The following is a 19282-nucleotide window of genomic DNA, read 5'->3' as shown; positions in this document are numbered from 1 at the left end:
TAATCTTCAAAATATTCTATTATCGGAAATAGTAACTATTCAATATTTATCGTCTTGTTAAGTGAACGGGGAATAATAAAATTTCATGTGATCGGTTCAGGAAACGTTCTTTTCACTTTTTTTAGAAGAAGCTCGCGTAAGTTAGCGTCAACATTTCGTGAGTGATGAATTTTACACGGGCCCACACGGACATGGGACGAATAACAATCGAATTGTAAAGGCGCATCGACCTAGTTGAATTCTCTGTTTTCACTTTCGAATACCTATAATCCTTTGGCATTCAAAATTGCTCCACTTCATTCATTAATCTTCGATTACTGCTTTTAAACGAGTACGTTGATGACAAATTTCTTTTTCAATTATATTTTATGCGATAAATTCGTTTCTCAAACCTATAAGTAAAAATTCTTGTGATCAAAGTGGCTAATATCCCTATAGAAAAAAGAAATAAATAAATAAAAGTGATTAAAGAAAAAGAACTTTTCACGTTCATGGACATTATTCAATTCATACTATACAAATATTCAGATAAATTATTGTTTAAATGAGTATCTTAATATTCTTCATTTAATTATAAAAAACTCAAATTACCACGAAACCAAATTTTGTATAGTTACAAACTTACCAGATTGATTTATGCTATATACTTCTATCATCTAGAAAATTACCATGTTGTATACATTAAACTATTTTTACACATCCTTAGCCAAGAATTAATCTTTCTCAACAATTAACTACAAGAAGTCAATTAAGAGCAACGAATTTTCAGAATAATTAAGTGCTCTTAATGACCAGTGTGATATTGCGAAATGGTGAAATTAATGATCGTGTCATAGGGACAGGGTGATGCATAACTGTCAGTTCCTATGAGGGAGCAGGTTTCTCGAAGATTGAACACGTGGAGGAGTAAAGTAGATCGACCCAGTTTTGGTCAACTTTGAGCCTTTGTTCGTATGGGAGGGGTAAGGCAATGATGGTTTTGTGAGAAGGGGTCCCCTTTACGACCACGTCCATATAAGCAACGTCTGCTGCCACAGATGGGACAGTCTTGCACCTTACACCCCTTCGCTTATTCGCACGTCGTTTCATTTTTGGGCGATCAAGGTAACTTTGTCTCTCTGAATTGGCCTGAACACTTCTTAATTTCGCACTTCTGGTGCTTTTAGATGATTATTTCAATTACTAATCGATGCTACTACCTTCATCACCATATTCCCTTTTCTATAATTAATTTTCTTATAAATAACTTAAGTAATTATATTCCTATTTTAAAAACTTTGAAAATTTTTGGAGAGAATTCAAAATATTATTTTGAATATATCTATGGTTCAGATTTGAAATTTTTTAATATTCCAATATTTTTATTGGCGATTACTAAACTGCCAAACTTTTTAATAACAAAATATGCTAAAAAATAGAATATTAAAAAATGTTCAAACTTTACTTATAATATCAATTCGGAATGAAGCTTGGAATTTTCTTTAAAAATTGTCACTTTCACTTTTTAATCTTTTTAAGATAACTAATTATAGAAAAAACGTTTAATACACTCTGTACAATTGTTAATTTTCTAGCAACTGCCCACTAATAAAAGATATTAGTAAATTTCATAATTAGTATTTCATAGTTAATTTACTATGTCATTCCAGGATGAAGTTCGGAGTTCTCTTCACAGTGGCAGCCGCCCTGTTGCAGGGTGGCTATAGTAGTTTTGTATCCATTAGGATGCCTTACTTAAATCCAGCAGGAGTAACTTACATAAATAATATCGGACAAGAGGCACAGCTTGCATATAGTGTTCCCGCTAAAGTTGAAGCCGAACACATTGGATATGCCGCTGCCCAAGTCCCAGCAGTGGCTGCTGTACCATACGTCAAACACGTGCCAACTGTCTCTCATGTGCCAGTCACGAAAATTGAGGCACAACCTGCTCTCCTGGAAAAACAATTAGACGTCGTTAAACCGGCTGTTTCTACTCGAAAATTCGAAGTAAGTGATTATTAATTTGACAAATTGCCTCCTTTCCTGTTAAACACTCTACCTGTTCGTTGTTTCCTATTTTTTCTTCTCACCTCATATTTAAATTCAGACTTTTTAATATTTTATTTCACTTGTAAGAATTATCTTTAGATCCTTCATTTTTCTTTTCATTTTAAAAGTAATGAAATTATCGTTATAAATTATAATATATTATTTATAAATTTTATATTCTATATTAACTCTTTTGTGGGTACCCATTTCTATATTTCCTTTCACAATTTTTCAAAGGGAAAGAAGCCAATAAAAGAGTAAAATTTCATTTTAAACGTTAAATAATGTTTATGAATTAGGTACGCCGTCCAGCAATCCAGAAGCAATTCTTCGACATTGAAGAACGCGTAGTCGTTCGTCCAGCTGGCTCAGCAGTAGTCGAGCTTGATCAACCGACCTCCAAGACTCAGAAAGGACCAGCTGTCATTCAACCTCTGTTCCAACACTTCTCAGGTCTCGAAGCATCTCCATCTCTTCCTTCTCTTCCATCTCTTCCATCTCTGCCATCTCTGCCATCTCTGCCATCTCTGCCATCGCTGCCATCTGTGCCATCTCTACCATCTTTGTCATCTCCTGTAGAATCTTCTACTCCATCCTCCTCCAGCGATGACGAAACTGTTGTGGTTGAAAATCCTGACTTCCGTAGACTCGGTCCCCAAAGCCAGGTATGATTAGTAATTGAACTAAAAACTCTGATTTTCAGTAATTTGAGTAAACCAACGAAAGCCGACTTGAGATCAAATCATTTTCTGGAATGTGCTACAAATTCATAATCAACTAATATTCGTAGTGATCAATTTTTGCAGTTTTGAATATGAAACCGAAGCTGCCTCCTTATTTTCGCAAGCCTTGCAATTACTATTCTTTCCTTATTCTTTAAGAGTTAACGATTGCTTTTGTTCTAGGCTAGTGCACCTGCAGCTCAAGCAAGAACTAACTTGAACGTTGGTGCACAATCGAACGAACCATTCGTTGCACATGATCCTTCACCAAGCGTTGTGGTTAGCCCCAAATCTTCCCCTGAAGAGGACAAGGAGAACCAGAATAGACTGATTGACTTGCTCACTGCCCGTGGTAACGTTGCTGAGGTAATTTCATAAGAACTATTAATACTAGAATTCCTGGCGATTGAAGGATGAATCATCCAATATATGCGATGAATCAACTAATATATTTGCTTTCTATGTTTCTATATTTCTATTTCTAGATATGCATTATATTTTTATAGGTTGGCTTTGGTCGCTATCCCTCCCTCTCCCAATCCGCAGCCGGAGACGCTGGCCAGGTTCGCGGACGTGTAATCTCTGCTACCCCAGCTCCGGAATACGCAGAACCTGCTGACGAACGCGTCTCTACACGACGCGTTGTTGTCAGCAGACCGATTGAAACTCTCCAAGAAGTGAATGTCGTGGAACCAGCGACTAAAATCGAGAGAGTGTCCGTCCAACAGCCAACCTACATAAAAACAGCGCGCCTCGATCACGTTCAGGTTCACAGCTCTGTACCGGTGGTCGGAAAAGCTTTTGCACCAACGATTGCCCATGCTGCTGTTCCAGTTTATCAGAAGACCATCTCGCCAGCTTATGAATATTACCACTGAATCGCTTGATGACTTGTGATCTTAGTTCCCTAACGTTCTAAAACAGGATTCAATGTTAAAAATAGTGTACGAGTGATATTGAATATTTTAATACTACATGATATATTGGATTTTTGCATGCAAATGATTAGGTAATTATATTGAAAGAGTTGAACTTGATTTGAACTGGTATTCAATTTACATTAAATTACTATTATTTGTAATATAATCAAATAATTATATGTGGGTGGTAATAACTAAAATTGTATGTAGAATCATATTGATTTTTTAAATCAAAATCAGACTTGTGTTTTATCTTATGTAGGTAACTGCAAGTGAAGTTGTATTGGGTTTTTAAAATGAAATAATTTTTTGTATCGCTTGTGAAATTATGTATCCTGTGAACAGATGGAAACTTGTGTACCTTGTATTTCTGTTTTGTACGTGTTTTAAAAGATGTTTATATAAAAGACGGAAGTGACATGCGATTGTTTTATTTGTCACGAAACCTGTTACTTATAGCACATGAAAGTTTCAAAAGTAAAACTTCTTTTGTTTGCCTATGAATATAGGGTTTAAGAATCAATATGTTGAAATTTCAGTTAAAAGATATTCGAATAATAGGAATTACTTTTTTAGGAAATAAATTTGGCAAATGAAGCTTTTAATTAGTAACAATCTTCACAACAATCTTTGAAACTTATATGTTAGTTACATAAATTTACAGAAGAAATTTTATAGATCTTTTTCAAAACTTAAAGGAGATAAAAATTATTAGATATAATTAAATTTAGAACTTACAACTTTTCATATTCTCAAATAAGATAACTAACACCTAACTTAGAAGCTCAAAGAAACTTTAAATATAAATTAATTAAGTTATAAATTGATTAAGTTTTGTTTTACTTTAATAAAGAAATCAAATCAAATTTCGAATATTATACTCCACGTTCCAATACAAGATACAATTAGCAATTACTTCAAAGAAAATTAAAGAAACTTAAATTTTGATAAACTTAATTATATAATAAGATTAAATTAAAGATTTAATTATGAAAATTAATGTAAAAATTTAAGTTATCTAATTAAGCAAATGGTAAATGTATAAGTAAAACACGATGCAAGGTCAAGGAATTACATGTACATGCGTTCAATGCATCTCATCGAACGTCATAAAATCTTTTTATGACCCAATTCATGCACTTCTTATGTGATCTCGTGAAAGATAATATGTATATAGTTAATTGTAATATGCTGAAGAGGAAGGTCTCTCGTATACTTACATAACTTCCTTTCGCTGGTAGAACTTTTATTTTACGCCTTTCATCTGCCAATGACTTACGTGTATGCATTATTCAGAATAAGTTGAAAAACGACGACTTCCTATAGTCGGTGAGTCTGTTCCGACAAGGGTAACCACTGCCTCTGGTTATTGCTTATAAGGACGTAACATTGACCTAAATACCATTATACATATATCCGTTCCCTTGTCTCTTTCAAATATCTTAAATAAAAAGATAAAATCATTATTCGATAGATGTACCAGGATGTCTCTACTTAAAGTTACTACAAATACAAGCATGATATTTATTCCTCGAAAATGTGTACACATATGGTATTTCTGCAGTTTTCGATTTGGTCAAAGAGCTACTTGTTCGGAGTATCACTCAATAAGAGTCATTATTATTTCTTTAAGCATAATTTATTTTAGTATATTTGTATGCAATCATAATGTCTCACACACGCATCCATTCTTTTGCTCCTGTTATAAATAATGTATGTAGTTTCTGTTCAATAAAATTAACAAAAATATACCGATAGTTATTTAAAAAATTTGCAAAGATATATCCAATTAATATTAGGAACTTTATTATATTAAAAATTAAGAAAATTTAGTATCCAAGGAATCAAATGATTCAGAAAGAACTTATTTGCATGAAAGTCGAACGTGACTAAAGAAAGCGTAGTTACACGGTCATTGCAAGAGGAAAGCAAAGAAGCTTGGAATTGCGAATGGTGCACAGGCTCGTAATAACGTAGCTCACGAGTTTTAACCCGGACTCAACTGTCGTCGAACAGAGACAGTGACTATATATATGCGTAATGCATAAACCGGAAAACTGCGCTGCTCGAAAAAATCCATAAGAACCTACGTGGGCGGTTGAAACTGCAGCAAACCGGCACAGTAACAGTTTAGTGAACCCTCGTTGAATTATAGACGTTCTGTTAACAAATATAGAACAGTTTGATATTCAATATAAACTTCTTTAGAAATTCTAATTGAGATCTTCAAGATTTCTCCAAATCAGTTTCGATTTTTATTAAAATTATATTTTTAATTTCTGTAAAAAAAGATAAAAAGCTTCAATTTAATTTCCGAATTCTGTATTTACATATCTATTTTTGATTATACCAGTATATCATATTTAATTGTCTGATAATCTACTACTAGCTAAATGTAGTATAATATGGTTCCTTAAATGGTGCAATAATGACCATAGTTAAGTAATCATAAAACGCGTGGAAATTCCGATCACAACATGAAATCGATATTTCTAGGCACGTAGGAGCATTACACCCACCAAATCTCACGGTACACATCGATTTAAACCTGAAGAGGATCGTTTTTATAATAGGACGTTTAACAAATTCACTGTGCGTAGATCGATGAATCGGCCATGCCTATTGAATTATTCTCCCAAACAAAGTGAAAACCGAAAGGACAGTTTCGGAATAGCCATCCAAAGTAATTCACCGGACTTTTGTGTTTTACTGGTTTGTAACGATCCATAGTACAAATTACAAAGTCACTGTCGATGAATTCTTAACTACTTTCTAATCAACAGCGACTGTAACCAGAATTTTTTTTATGAAAGAATAAGTAACTTTGGAACTACGTGGATTAAATAAGTTACTTAACTTACCTGTACCACGAGATGTCGCATGATGAGCAGAGATATATAAAATATCGCCAGGGAGTAGTACTCCCTGTAACATATAACAAGTAAAATAATTTTGTACCAAGATTCTGTATCTTTGATTATATTTAAAAAAATACAAATTTAGATGAACATCAGCAGTCCAACTACAATAAATACAATAATGTACGAATACCTTTTGTAGCCACTGTGATAATATTTTCCTTTGCCTTACTTAGCTAGCAATTGAATCTATCGAATGTCGCGTGACCTGAAACACGCTAACGAGAAAAATCTATCGGATAGAGTCTATCGCGTATCCAGTGTCTAATATCGTGGTCTCCGTCACTGAGGAGCGAAACAAAGCGAATAAAGCGCACGAGAATGAGGAAGGTCGCGGATAAACGGCGGCGAGTGGTGATCAGTCAGCTCGAAGGGATCCTCACCCTTGAAACGCCTCAAAGAGGAAACGAATGACCTCGTCGGGGACATAAGCTCGACAGAACGAGCCAGAACACGGATAATGACCAAGAAAACGTCCACGGTAACCATAGCAAGCTGTATTGAAGTGGCGGCTACTATATAAGTAACACTGTAACGGATCTTGTATTCAGTTAGACACGCGCGAGAGAAATAACTAGATCTTGTGGATTCAGTATTGTATTCGTAAGGTGAGTGGATTTGCGCAGAAAGTCGTGGAACACGAGATCTGACTGAATATATACATAAAGGATACAAATAGACGTTATGGAGGATAAAGATATTCAACGTAGTTTCTGGCACGCGAATCAGTGGTTCGACACATCCTTCGTACATAATAAAAATTGTGTGCACAGCTCAAAATTTACGAGAATAACTCTGTTACAGTTTTCGTGTTTAGTATTTATAATAGTGTCGCAGCAGTTGGCTATTGCTACCTTCACCAGTTTTTGAAATTGATTTCTTGGACTGACGACGAGTTTTTGGTGTATAGTGGCGAGTGTATAAATGGGAAATGATAACAGCCAAGACCATAAATTGTATTATGAAAAATGTTATTTCTACTTTTTTCTAAAATCCTACTTTATGTCCTACATTATAGAAAAAATAGAAATAAAACTTTTTAAATCTTTTCAACATTTTAAATCCCAAGTTAAATTATATATTAGTTCTACATTATGTAGGATTTAAGTGTATCATAACGAACAAATTTCTTGTATTTTGAAGCATTGTGGATATAGAGTGGCTTTCACATTTTTATTTCAAGTAATAATTATAAACTAAAATAAACTAAATTTTTATTGTAAGAACTTTCTCTTACTTATGTGTTCATTGCTGTATGTAAAATAAACAAATGTGTCAAATATCTGTATCTCATTCGCACTCAACAGAGAAGATAATATTAATAATAATATTAATAGATAATATACCTCCTTTGATAGTTAGTCAGATAATCTGTTGACTCGTGACTATTTAACGAATCACTACTATATGATTCCTTGTGTGCAAAAGTGAAAAAATGTGTCTTTTTAATGGAATTTTGAATATTGCACTAGCGTACATACAGGATAGATACATACATAAGCTTTGAATTAGAATGGTGTCTCAGCCAACATGAATTCCGTTCAAATTTTTTATTACTCTGTGAAAAATACAAACTTCTTATGATTTTATAAATCTTTGTGTAATTTTTTTGTTCGGTAAAAAGATAATTTTATGCAATATGTAGCTTATAGTTAAAAAGCATAGATTTAAGAAAAAATAATTAAAACAATTATTTAAAAAATTATTAAAAGTACTAACTTCAAAATTTATAAAAAATTGAACAAATTAAAATATGAAAAAAGCCACAGACTACATTGTAGAATAATTTTATAAGCAACAATGTGCCGAAATTTGAAATTTATCGGGCAATCAATTTTTAAAATCTGCTCAATATTAAGTCAAAAAACATAGTTTAAAAAAAAACACTCAAATGTTGAAGGTATCTTTTAACAAATTCTTCGCAAGTTAATATGAACAATATGAATACCTTCAACCACTCAGTATGAATTTCAAAAACTCGTTTCGCTACAATATTTCATACATATGAAATTTAAAAAATTATGAGAAAATCTTTTCGATTTTCTGAATCAAATAATTTATGCACTACCTTAAATTAGTTGGAGTTTATTCTTTTCCAGAATTTTAGGTAAATATGAACGTAATAATCTTGCTTATGGCCATGATAGGATTATGCGTGGCCGCTCCACAATACTACATTCCCTCGGAATTCGTGTATCAACATCCGGCAAATGTATTGAATTCAGCAATCGAAGACACCTTGCCAAACGAATTACGAAATAACTTTTACAAAAACCCACGAATCGCTGCCCGTCTCGCGAAGGAATCATGGTTTTTTAATAAAGAGATGCAGGTAAAAATTTTCCCATTTATCTTAATATATTTCTTCTATATTGTTATGAAAATGTGTTTTATGATTTTAAATGTAGCATTGATCGATTTTGAAACGAGGTTGCTAGATTTGCTTCTGAAATCTGAGAATACGGCCTTCGCTACTCTCTTTCTCTCTTATACCGATTTTATCTCCATCTGTCACTGACATATCATATTTCCTTATAAATTCGTAGCAGGATGTATCTGATACATTGTGGTACGATTAAAAAACAACTTTTTTTTACTTAATTTCCTTATCAGAAAAATATAATAATTTGTGTTAATGTCAATTCTACAATTGTCAGTATTTTTCTATCTTTTAAATGCATACTTTAATTTCAATATTTTCCAAATATCCTATTAGTATTGTCATAGAATATCAATATGTAGTATATTATACAGAGTGACCCACATTTTTGTCTGCTTTATAAGTAAAAATAAATTTAAAACGTCATATATATTAAAATTCCATTATTAAGAAATTATAACAAAAATTGAAACATGAAAAATGTAATAATATCTAACGAACACTATTGCCAACGTTGAATTTGTTGACCGCGACCAGTCGTCGTCTTGGCTCCTTAGATCACCTAACCTTACGCATTTAAATTTTTATTTATATGGCACGCTAAAAGAAAAAGTTTAGAATATAGAAGTAAAAGTAGTAGTATATAGTATCTATATAAAACAAATTAATAATCAGAATTAATATGGTATATGATGTAATTAGACAATCACAAGCAGTAAATAGTACATCAATAAAAAGGTGAACGACATTTTGAAATAGAAACATACTCAACTTATCTATGCCACTTTCAATACTTTGGCTATAACTTCTTAATAAAGAATTTATAAATTTTTTGTTAAATTCTAGTCTTAATCTTACTTATAGAACATATTAAGGAAATTTGAATGGAAAAGTGTGAGACACTCTACATATAGTAGTATTATTATACATATTACTGCTTATAATAGCATCTCCTACTTTTATTGTAGGTAATCGATCGTGAAACGGACAAAATTCCACGAGAGAAAGTATATAATGTTCTTCACAATGCAGGATTTGTGCGAAAATAAAATTAGAATAATAAAAAATTTGTAGTAACTTGTTGAATTTTTTGAACATCTATAATGTTCTTCTTGTACAGCCATCCATCTAACTTGCAACCCGCGCGCAAGAACTTGAAAAATAACAACACTAGTCATATGTGCACTTATTGCTATAATCACACATTGACACCGCCATCTATTACTGTTACTGCAACTAGGGTTATACCGGTTATGAACATAGAGATATAAAGATAGAGTGCATGAGCGAGCTGAAGAAGCTATATAGGAATAGAAAAAGAACACTGCATAGAGACTTCTTGAGTCCTTATGTAATAACGCATAACATTCGTATAGTAAATATCTACATATACACCGATTAATGAATGGCGTCAATATGCATGTCTGATTAGACGAACACAGAAGACGCCTCTATGCAGCTTTTTCTTTCCATTCCCATCTCATAGCCATTTACCCGATGGCAGAAACAACTACTTCAATATCATTCTCACGATTACTGCAAATATTTAAAACATCAAGACAAATATTTTGTATCGCATCATTTAAGTAACAGTCCATTGAAAAGTATAAATAAATATATAACCAAATACATATATGTATAACATATGTATTAATTTAATTTTATAGAAAGCATACCACATATAAAAAATCCAACAATATGTAAATATGTAACAGTATTCTTGCAAAATTTTATTTATATATTATTTCTATTTGTGTAGTTTACATTTTTCAGGGGATTCTAATAAAATATCTACAATAGATATATTATCTTCACCCATTACGTAACGTGATTTTTTATGAATAGTTTGATGCACATTAGTATGTAAGAACTTATGTATTTTTTCTAAGTAATTATCTATTTCATTTGCGTACAATGCACCTTTGCTTTCGTAACGTAAAACTTGCGGATAACAGTTTTCGATTACGCGATTTAGATATCGCGCTACATTTATCTCGCCTATAATTTCGTGCATCCCTGGTAACTGCAATATGGGATCAATACCAATTTCTTTCCAAATTATTGTTAAGTGTATGTCAGTAGTTTGCTTTGCATTTCGATACTCTGAACAAAAAGTTAATAACTGATTTGGAAAATGTTGCACACTGGAATGTACATGAGAGGTCACAAAAATGTTGACATAAGATTTTACGTGATGGAAGAACAATTCTATAAACTTGATCGGATGTTCTGGATCACAAAATATGACGAGCCTTTGCTTCTCGAATTTTTCTGCACATTTAACTGCATACGATTTATTTTCGTGTTTGTTTAATTCTTGTTTCTTGTCTTCGGGCTTCTTTGTTTGAGAAGAATTTTGACTAGTCCTGTCAGAAGGTCATTGTATTTATCTTATTTATTTGCTTATTTAATAAATAAAATTTTGTACATTGAATTAAAACAACAATATATAAGTACAAAAAATTTGGATAAATTACATTCCCATATTTAGTAGTTTTAATGGAGGAGATGATTTGTAACAGAAATTAAGTTCTATCATAAAATCAAATGCATTTTAATTCCAATATTGTAATTACTTACATAAATACCTTAATAATGATTAGAAAGATATTTACTTGTTTAAGCGACAAATAGGATTGTTATAAACCATTTCCAAATCCACTTTTGGTCCAACTAAATCTCGTATATTGTTTAATCCATACTTAATCATAGTTGGCCTAAAAAAGCAAATGTATATATATTTAAAAACAAATTTTATAATATTTTAACAATACAAATACTATTCATGATTTTATTACCTTTCTAAGGACAATCCCCAAGCAATGACATTTACATCATCAGGTAATTCCATTGGTAATAACATTTCAGGTCGAAACATTCCACTATTACCAATTTCTATCCATTTTTTCAAGCCCTCGTGATAACAAAAGATTTCCATACTTGGTTCAGTGTATGGATTGTACGCGGGCTTGAATTTAAGTTGCGTAATATCAAGTTTCTTAAAAAATTCATACAAAATTCCTATTAAATCACCTAATGTGAGATTGTAATCAGCGACTACACCTTCAATTTGATGAAACTCAGCTAGATGTGTGGCATCCAAAGTTTCATTGCGAAATACTCGGTCAATGCTAAAATACTTCACTGGCTTAAACTCACCCTGAAAAATTCACATATGAATATTTTTTAAATTAAAACCTTCTTTTTATTTTTAATTTAATTACCTGCTGCATAAGCTTATAAAGCATCCGTGCACTAACAGCAGTTGTGTGAGTACGAAGAACATTCTTTTGTGCTTCTTCAATTTTCCAATCGTAACGATAGCCTAAAGACCCGTAGTCTCCTTCGCTATGTACTTTCTTTACCTTCTCCATGTAATCCATAGGGAAATTTGTACTATGAGATGGATCTGAAGTAAAAATTTTTAATGTATTATAATCAGTTGAACATACATAATTTAATTAATTCGAAAGAATTATTTACCAGATATGAAAAAGGTATCATGTGCATCTCTTGCTGGATGCTGCTGAGGTTGAAATAATGCATCAAAATTCCAGAAAGAGCTCTCAACAAAATTATTTGTTGGCATTTCAGTGAATCTATGGAAACAATAAGAGAAATATAAAAATATTTGTTGAATATTATACTACAAAATTTAAAATCTTAATTTCTCTACTGTATACCCCATTTCAAGAAAAATTTTTCTAAATTCGCTTCTAACTTTTAATAGTGGATGCAAATGACCCACTTCCAGTGTAGCACCAAGAGCTTCAAAATTATATGGTTTAAATTTCTTATCTTTCCATGCACCATTTACTAATAAATCAGCAGTCAACTCTGTTTCCTGTTTTTCAATTGTTGTTGTAAAATTTGGACCCTTTTCCAATTGTACAAATTTAATAACTCTGTTAACAAAACAGTTGCTCATATAATACAATCAATACTTATATGTATATATTTTTTATTAAATTAAATTAATAAAAACCTTACATTTCTTGGATCAATTGTCTCCTCTTATATTCCTTTTTAAGACGGTCAGTTAAACTTGCAAGGGTTTTTAGATCATTTTGTGTAACATCTGTGATAGATGCTACTTTCTTTTTCACAATAGGCTTACCACTGCTTTTATCAATTACTATCCAACCAGCCTGTAACGCTTTGGAAAATCCAACCTCTGCAAAGGGAACTGACTGCATAACTTCAGGTTGAGGCATTCCATCATCAGGAATTGCATTATAAACAGCTGCTTCGTGACTTCCATAACTCACTACATGTTGACCTTCTAATGTTAATTTCCACTTTTTATCAATAATCTGTTTAGTAGTAATCAACTAAAATGTAAATTACGCTATTATTAATAAGCAATTAATATCAGTTTGATAAAAAAGAATTTAATAAACATAAATAAACATTTTGGGGTTATGATGAAATCTAAATTTATATTAGAAAATTTATTGCACGTATTCGTTTTTACACTATAAAAAGCGTGGAAAATAATTTTTGATAAACTTTGTTAAAGTTATTATAATAATTACGAACAATTTGCGGTAATTAACTTACTTCACCAAGTGCCTCAAGGCTTTTGATGGCACCAATAATTTTTTGATGATTTTCTTTAAGAACTTCAGCCAAATGCAGCGAATTTATTTTTCCGTGCTTATCTAAATAATCCAATATTTGGTCAGTCAATTGTTTTGCCATATTTGAAATAACAGTGGATTTCACTTTGCATTAAAACAGCCAGCAAGCATCCACGTGAATCATACGTGGATAATAACATAACATCAACACATTTTATATGACAGATAATTTTAAGACAAACGTCATTAAATTTCGATATTACGCATTGTAATTTATTTTAATCCCTATATAATATCCAAGATTTACTTTATAGTTGGATAAAAAGTAAAATTTAAAACTTTGCTAAGTATATATTTTTTAATGCTTTTTTACTTAAACAAAATTCAGTTTTAATTCTATGTATATATAAAAAATGTTATTTCATATTACATATATATTTACGATTTATTTTATATTCAATAATTTTAAAGTAATTCAGTAACTTATACTACATTATTTGGGTATTTATAAGGTATTTCAGAAAAATAATTGTACTAATTTTTATACATTTTATTCACATGAAAAACATAAATTATTTTAGTGGAATAAATCTTGAAGAGTGGGTAGCACCAATACCTGGTCTACCATGCTTTACAGGTTTGTAAGTAACAGAGAATTCTCCCAAGTAGTGACCTATCATTTCTGGCTTAATTTCAACCTGATTAAACGTTTTGCCATTGTAAACACCAACAATTGAACCAACCATTTCTGGTACTATAATCATGTTACGTAAGTGTGTCTTAACAATTTCTGGCTTTTCATTTGGTGGTGTTTCCTTCTTTGCTTTACGCAGCTTCTTTACCAAAGCCATAGACTTCCTCTTTAAACCATGAGAGAATCGCCTACGAGCACGAGCATGCATCAAAACCATAAGTTGCTCACTGAAACAAATATATATATATATATATTGTATAACACAAAACTTGTATGAAAATTTATCCGAATGTACATTATTCCTTTAACTGATCACTATAACCTAAAAATGGTTTGGCTTTTCTAAGACATAAAGAGATACTCACTTTGGCATATCAAGGAGTTGATCGAGATCAACTCCTCGAAAGGTGAACTTTCGGAAAGTCCTCTTTTTCTTTTGGGTTTCTTCTGCCTGAAAATCATACAACACATAAATGGTAAGAGGTTATGTTACAAATAAAAAATATTCATTCTTGTACATCAATATTATTTCTTTCTATTAAAAGAGAAATCAATATCTTATTCTAGAGCATTTACTTATATCTTTCTGTAATAGATGAATAAGATTTTATTGGATATTTTCGACACATTTGTGACACATACCTCAGCCATGTTTTCAATTGCAGAGAGAAAAGACAACAAGAAATGGCGCTGTGCCTTTTACGCGGAAATCGATTCCTCCATTAAGTAAATATTACTAGATGGTCCTATGAATATACTTTTTCTTGTAGGATAAAGAAATTACTTTTTCTTTAAAAAACATGAGTTACCAACTTTTTAAATTAATTTTTTTAGTACTTTAATTAATGTTTTTTTTTAAATTAAAGTTTCAATTTCAATTATTGGAAAAGGTGAAACAATTTATACAGTTCAATTACTTTAAAGTTTTCTTATTACTAAAACTACTATAAAGAATTAAACGATGTACATGGATTTATAAAGCTAGGAAATTATAAACATTAGAAAAGTACATTGCTTCAGTTTCTATATAATAATTTCAGAATATTTTATATCGTACGTTTAAAAATCCCGCCATAACTCTCTCATCTTTTCAAATAATATAAGTGGCACATAAATTTTGATCGTAAATAGTACTAATAGTACAACATGTGGGACGGCTCTTTCATTGACTGTCACGCGTTGCTATATGATCATATTTGTATATGTGATATTTTTGGCCAATATATGTACTTATCTTTACAATTTTATTAGGTCTATCAGAAATAACCAATCAGATTAGCATTCCTTTGCCTAGTCTTCTTATCGCGGACTAACAGTAAGAGTAGGCTGCGCGTCCCCATTGGATCCAGATATCACTCAATGAAATCGAACAACTTTGAATAACAGACGCGTATGGAGAAGTTGATGCAAACATTTTCTGTAGAATAGATCGCTTGTAAAATATGAAATATATTTTAGTAACCGGTGGTGTGATCAGCGGAGTCGGCAAAGGTGTTATTGCAAGTTCATTTGGCACTATACTTAAACATTGCAATATTCATGTGACATCTATCAAGATAGATCCTTATATAAATATCGATGCCGGCACCTTTTCTCCATACGAACACGGTACATTATTAAACATTTATTTTTTTTAAACATTTTATCTGATTAGAATGACATGTTCGAAAATACTTCTGCGAAAATCTAAAGTTTTATACAGCCATGTGGTGTGAGAAGCCATTTTACACCTTGCTACCGCCAATTTTATAATCACGTGCTATATTTCTAACAGCATTTTTAATTCTAACACAAAATGAAATTTATGCATCTTATTATGTACGAATGCTGCTTCAGATTAATAAGTTATAGCGATTGCAAAAATTGTAAAAGCTTAAATTGTTATTGTATAAACTTGTGACTATGTCTATTTTAATAGAAAAGTTTTATTAATTTTGTTATTTATATATGTAAAGATTTTATTGTACTCCTCAGTGTACAATTAAACTATTATGAAATTTGTTTTCAAGTTTGATATTATCTCTAATTTTTTAAAAAATATATTTTTAATTTGTTTGTTAGTTTGATTACATGAAAATTGTTTACATTTCAGGAGAAGTATATGTGTTGGATGATGGTGGAGAGGTAGATCTTGATTTAGGAAACTATGAACGTTTTCTAGATATTACTTTACACAAAGACAATAATATCACAACAGGTAAAATTTATCAACATGTAATATCAAAGGAGAGACATGGCGATTACTTGGGAAAAACAGTTCAAGGCAAGACATTTTTTGTAGACACATAAAGTTAATGTATAATTCATATTGATAATAAGTGCTTATTATTATTCTGTAGTAATACCACACATAACAGATGCCATTCAAGAATGGGTTGAAAGAGTTGCAAAACAATCTGTAACAAAGGATGGTGATAAACCAGATGTAATTTCATGTTGTACAATAACATTTACAAATAAGTGAAAAGAAAAAGATACAAAATTAATCTATATTTTATTCATTTCAGGTTTGCATTATTGAATTAGGTGGAACCATAGGAGATATTGAAGGAATGCCTTTTGTAGAAGCTTTCAGGCAATTTCAATTTAGAGTAAAAAAAGAAAACTTCTGTTGTGCACATGTATCATTAGTGCCACAAGTATGAAACTCTTTTTATTTAAGTAACTCTTTTTTCATTCTAGACCTTGACTTTGAATTCATGACAAGTACTAAGCATATGTTTGGTAGTTTATTCTTAATCCTTAGAATTATGTAACTATTATTTATAAAATTTACAACTACATATAAATAACGTTTATGCCTGTTTAGAATGCAAAAATGTATATATAAAGGATATAAATATTACTTTTTCTTTTTTATAAGTTTCTTGAATATTTCTTGTTTTTTTTTTAGCCAAAATCTACAGGAGAACCAAAAACAAAACCAACTCAATCCAGTGTGAGAGAATTACGTGGTTTGGGTTTGTCTCCTGATCTCATAGTTTGTAGATCTGAACTACCAATAGGCGATTGTGTGAAAGAAAAAATTTCGAATTTTTGTCATGTTGCTCCTGAACAGGTGATATTCCTTAATCATTTCAATAAAACTTTAAGAAAATTGGCTAAAAGACTAATAGAAATTTTGATGTATTATGATTAGGTGATAACAATACATGATTTGTCATCTATATATCGTGTTCCTTTGTTGATGGAATCTCAAGGTGTTATTGAATTCCTAAATGACAGGTTACAATTAAATATTGGAATGCCACGTCCCCGATATTTTATGCGAAAATGGAGAGATTTGGCGGATCGCACTGATCATTTACGAAAAGAAGTAAACATCGCGTTAGTTGGAAAATATACAAAATTAGAAGACTCCTATGCATCAGTCACAAAAGCATTGCAACATGCTTGTATTCAAGTTGGCTACAAACTCAAATTAACAGTAAAGTGTCCGCTTTTTATTAAATATTAAATTTTATTTATTTTTCATTTATTTTGATTAAAATTAAATATTAATTTGACTTATCAAATATATTGTTATATATAATGATTACTGTCATATCTGAATAACTATAATTTTAGTATATAGAGGCTGATAATTTAGAACACAATACAAAAGCAATAGATCCTGTACTATACCATGAAGCCTGGCATCAACTTTGTAGAAGCAAGTAAGTTATTTTTCTTTCTATCATTATTTTATAACATTTTATTTCTTTCAAATTTGTTTATCTTAATTGGGTTATATTTAGTGGTGTTATAGTACCAGGTGGATTTGGTAAAAGGGGTATGCTGGGAAAAATGGAAGCATGTGGATGGTGTAGAACAAATGACAAACCTTTTCTTGGTATTTGTTTGGGCTTACAAGTGGCGGTAGTTGAGTTCGCAAGAAATGTTTTAGGCATAAAGGATGCAAATAGTATAGAAATTGATCCAGAAACTGATCATCCTCTCGTTATAGACATGCCTGAATATAATCCAGAACAAATGGGTGGAACCATGAGGCTTGGAAAAAGATGCACTCGATTTACAGAAAATAATTCTCTTATAAGTTAGCGATTTCTTGCTTAAAAATTTGTTATGTAATATAATGTATTTTCATTTTCATAAGTGTTTTGAATTATTTCATATATAGAGCAGCTGTATGGCAATAAGAATTTTATAGAAGAAAGACATAGGCATCGATATGAAATTAATCCCAAGTATATCGATGATTTAGAAGCAGCTGGATTGAAATTCGTAGGTAAATTAACATTCACTTTCTAATTTGTAATTTTAACAAATTTTAATGTTCATTAAACTAATATATATTGCCTTTCTTTTATGTTAGGTCATGATGAGGAAAATTTACGTATGGAAATAGCAGAATTGGAAGGACATAGTTACTATGTTGCAACGCAATTCCACCCAGAATATTTGTCTAGACCATTAAAACCTTCACCCCCATTCTTAGGATTAATTTTGGCCAGTGTTGGTAAATTAAAACATTACTTAGCCAAAGGTTGTAAACTTTCACCTCAAGTGGTCAGTGATAATGATTCAGGTAATAAGCAATGAATTTTTGTGCTGTAATTTCTGTTATTATAATCTTATTTAAAATTTATCCTTCTTAATAGATACCGAAAATCTAGTTGATGACGATGAAACAACAAATAATGAGCGAGGCTAGTATAAGTGGTAGCATTATATTAATTTGAGTAATTAATAATGAAGTACTAATATGTTCATATATGTACGTATGTTGATATTACAAAATTTTTTTATTTTAGAACAAAGTTTTGGATACATATTCAAATATATGCGTAATAATATACTATATACTTATACTATATAATTGTACTTTAATCCTCCCTCAATCGTGCTTAGGTCTATGTTTGTAACATGAATAACTCAAATCATATCTAATTAATTATTTATTTAAAATGATATGACGATATGTATGACTTGAAATATATTCTTCAGTTAATTTTTAATATACATATGTCTTGAAAAAAAGATAGATTCGTGTTTAGATCCGAAGAATTTGTTTTTTCTATTAGTAAGTTTTATATA

General features: G+C 31.0%; 4 protein-coding genes and 1 long non-coding RNA gene across 8 annotated transcripts; 2 read left to right on the top strand and 3 right to left on the bottom strand.

Annotated features, from left to right (window-relative positions):
* Window positions 1-6: 6 nt before the first annotated feature.
* LOC138187749 (uncharacterized) lies at window positions 7-7941 on the bottom strand. 2 transcript variants are annotated; one of them, XR_011175252.1, is made up of 6 exons: window positions 6535-7941; window positions 6193-6459; window positions 5764-5952; window positions 4894-5114; window positions 626-4170; window positions 7-392 (listed from the first exon to the last, which is right to left on the bottom strand). It is a non-coding gene; the product is annotated as an uncharacterized LOC138187749 (long non-coding RNA). The 2 variants fall into 2 exon arrangements; XR_011175253.1 differs by lacking the exon at window positions 7-392 and having other exon boundaries at window positions 1098-1686; window positions 1759-4170; window positions 6535-7872.
* On the top strand, window positions 1023-4091 carry LOC138187743 (uncharacterized). Its single transcript, XM_069128879.1, has 5 exons — window positions 1023-1104; window positions 1650-1989; window positions 2331-2696; window positions 2937-3119; window positions 3260-4091. Exons 2-5 carry the CDS (start codon window positions 1651-1653, stop codon window positions 3629-3631), a joined length of 1260 nt encoding a protein of 419 aa, XP_068984980.1. The 5' UTR covers window positions 1023-1104; window position 1650; the 3' UTR covers window positions 3632-4091.
* Window positions 7942-7983: 42 nt separating the features above from the next.
* Window positions 7984-13768, bottom strand: alpha-PheRS (phenylalanine--tRNA ligase alpha subunit). 3 transcript variants are annotated; one of them, XR_011175251.1, is made up of 9 exons: window positions 13532-13768; window positions 12962-13302; window positions 12655-12876; window positions 12455-12570; window positions 12196-12380; window positions 11770-12131; window positions 11587-11688; window positions 8660-11337; window positions 7984-8149 (listed from the first exon to the last, which is right to left on the bottom strand). XR_011175251.1 is itself a non-coding variant. In XM_069128875.1 (8 exons), exons 1-8 carry the CDS (start codon window positions 13670-13672, stop codon window positions 10719-10721), a joined length of 2088 nt encoding a protein of 695 aa, XP_068984976.1. In that variant the 5' UTR covers window positions 13673-13768; the 3' UTR covers window positions 8490-10718. The 3 variants fall into 3 exon arrangements, 2 of the variants coding, with proteins under 2 accessions (XP_068984976.1, XP_068984977.1); XM_069128875.1 differs by lacking the exon at window positions 7984-8149 and having other exon boundaries at window positions 8490-11337; XM_069128876.1 differs by lacking the exon at window positions 7984-8149 and having other exon boundaries at window positions 11199-11337; window positions 11560-11688; window positions 13532-13767.
* Window positions 13769-14086: 318 nt separating this feature from the next.
* RpS15 (ribosomal protein S15) lies at window positions 14087-15034 on the bottom strand. Its single transcript, XM_069128883.1, has 3 exons — window positions 14888-15034; window positions 14611-14696; window positions 14087-14472 (listed from the first exon to the last, which is right to left on the bottom strand). The coding sequence occupies exons 1-3, from the start codon at window positions 14894-14896 to the stop codon at window positions 14124-14126; spliced, it is 444 nt and encodes a 147-aa protein (XP_068984984.1). The 5' UTR covers window positions 14897-15034; the 3' UTR covers window positions 14087-14123.
* A 503-nt stretch (window positions 15035-15537) lies between these two features.
* Ctps (CTP synthase) lies at window positions 15538-19048 on the top strand. Its single transcript, XM_069128119.1, has 11 exons — window positions 15538-15853; window positions 16338-16508; window positions 16585-16670; window positions 16753-16884; window positions 17139-17303; window positions 17385-17672; window positions 17813-17901; window positions 17983-18281; window positions 18366-18473; window positions 18561-18773; window positions 18847-19048. Exons 1-11 carry the CDS (start codon window positions 15688-15690, stop codon window positions 18897-18899), a joined length of 1770 nt encoding a protein of 589 aa, XP_068984220.1. The 5' UTR covers window positions 15538-15687; the 3' UTR covers window positions 18900-19048.
* Window positions 19049-19282: the final 234 nt, after the last annotated feature.

The sequence above is a fragment of the Bombus flavifrons genome, chromosome 15 (assembly GCF_040668555.2).
Source record: "Bombus flavifrons isolate JBK064 chromosome 15, iyBomFlav1_principal, whole genome shotgun sequence".
NCBI classification, from domain to species: Eukaryota; Metazoa; Arthropoda; class Insecta; order Hymenoptera; family Apidae; genus Bombus; species Bombus flavifrons.
This window is presented reverse-complemented; position numbering and strand designations above follow the sequence as displayed.

What these genes read in the sequence shown, in the direction of transcription:
- RpS15 (XM_069128883.1), bottom strand. An exon ending in CAACTCCTTGATATGCCAAA is followed by an intron (nt 14,473 to 14,610) that starts GTGAGTATCTCT and finishes TATTTGTTTCAG; the next exon opens with TGAGCAACTTATGGTTTTGA.
- alpha-PheRS (XM_069128875.1), bottom strand. Translation starts at nt 13,672, where the DNA reads ATGGCAAAACAATTGACTGACCAAATATTGGATTATTTAGATAAGCAC. An exon ending in GCCTTGAGGCACTTGGTGAA is followed by an intron (nt 13,303 to 13,531) that starts GTAAGTTAATTA and finishes TTTACATTTTAG; the next exon opens with TTGATTACTACTAAACAGAT. An exon ending in TGGGGATTGTCCTTAGAAAG is followed by an intron (nt 11,689 to 11,769) that starts GTAATAAAATCA and finishes TTGCTTTTTTAG; the next exon opens with GCCAACTATGATTAAGTATG.
- Ctps (XM_069128119.1), top strand. Translation starts at nt 15,688, where the DNA reads ATGAAATATATTTTAGTAACCGGTGGTGTGATCAGCGGAGTCGGCAAA. An exon ending in GTCATGTTGCTCCTGAACAG is followed by an intron (nt 17,304 to 17,384) that starts GTGATATTCCTT and finishes TATTATGATTAG; the next exon opens with GTGATAACAATACATGATTT. An exon ending in GCTACAAACTCAAATTAACA is followed by an intron (nt 17,673 to 17,812) that starts GTAAAGTGTCCG and finishes CTATAATTTTAG; the next exon opens with TATATAGAGGCTGATAATTT.
- LOC138187743 (XM_069128879.1), top strand. Translation starts at nt 1,651, where the DNA reads ATGAAGTTCGGAGTTCTCTTCACAGTGGCAGCCGCCCTGTTGCAGGGT. An exon ending in TTTCTACTCGAAAATTCGAA is followed by an intron (nt 1,990 to 2,330) that starts GTAAGTGATTAT and finishes TTTATGAATTAG; the next exon opens with GTACGCCGTCCAGCAATCCA. An exon ending in GACTCGGTCCCCAAAGCCAG is followed by an intron (nt 2,697 to 2,936) that starts GTATGATTAGTA and finishes CTTTTGTTCTAG; the next exon opens with GCTAGTGCACCTGCAGCTCA.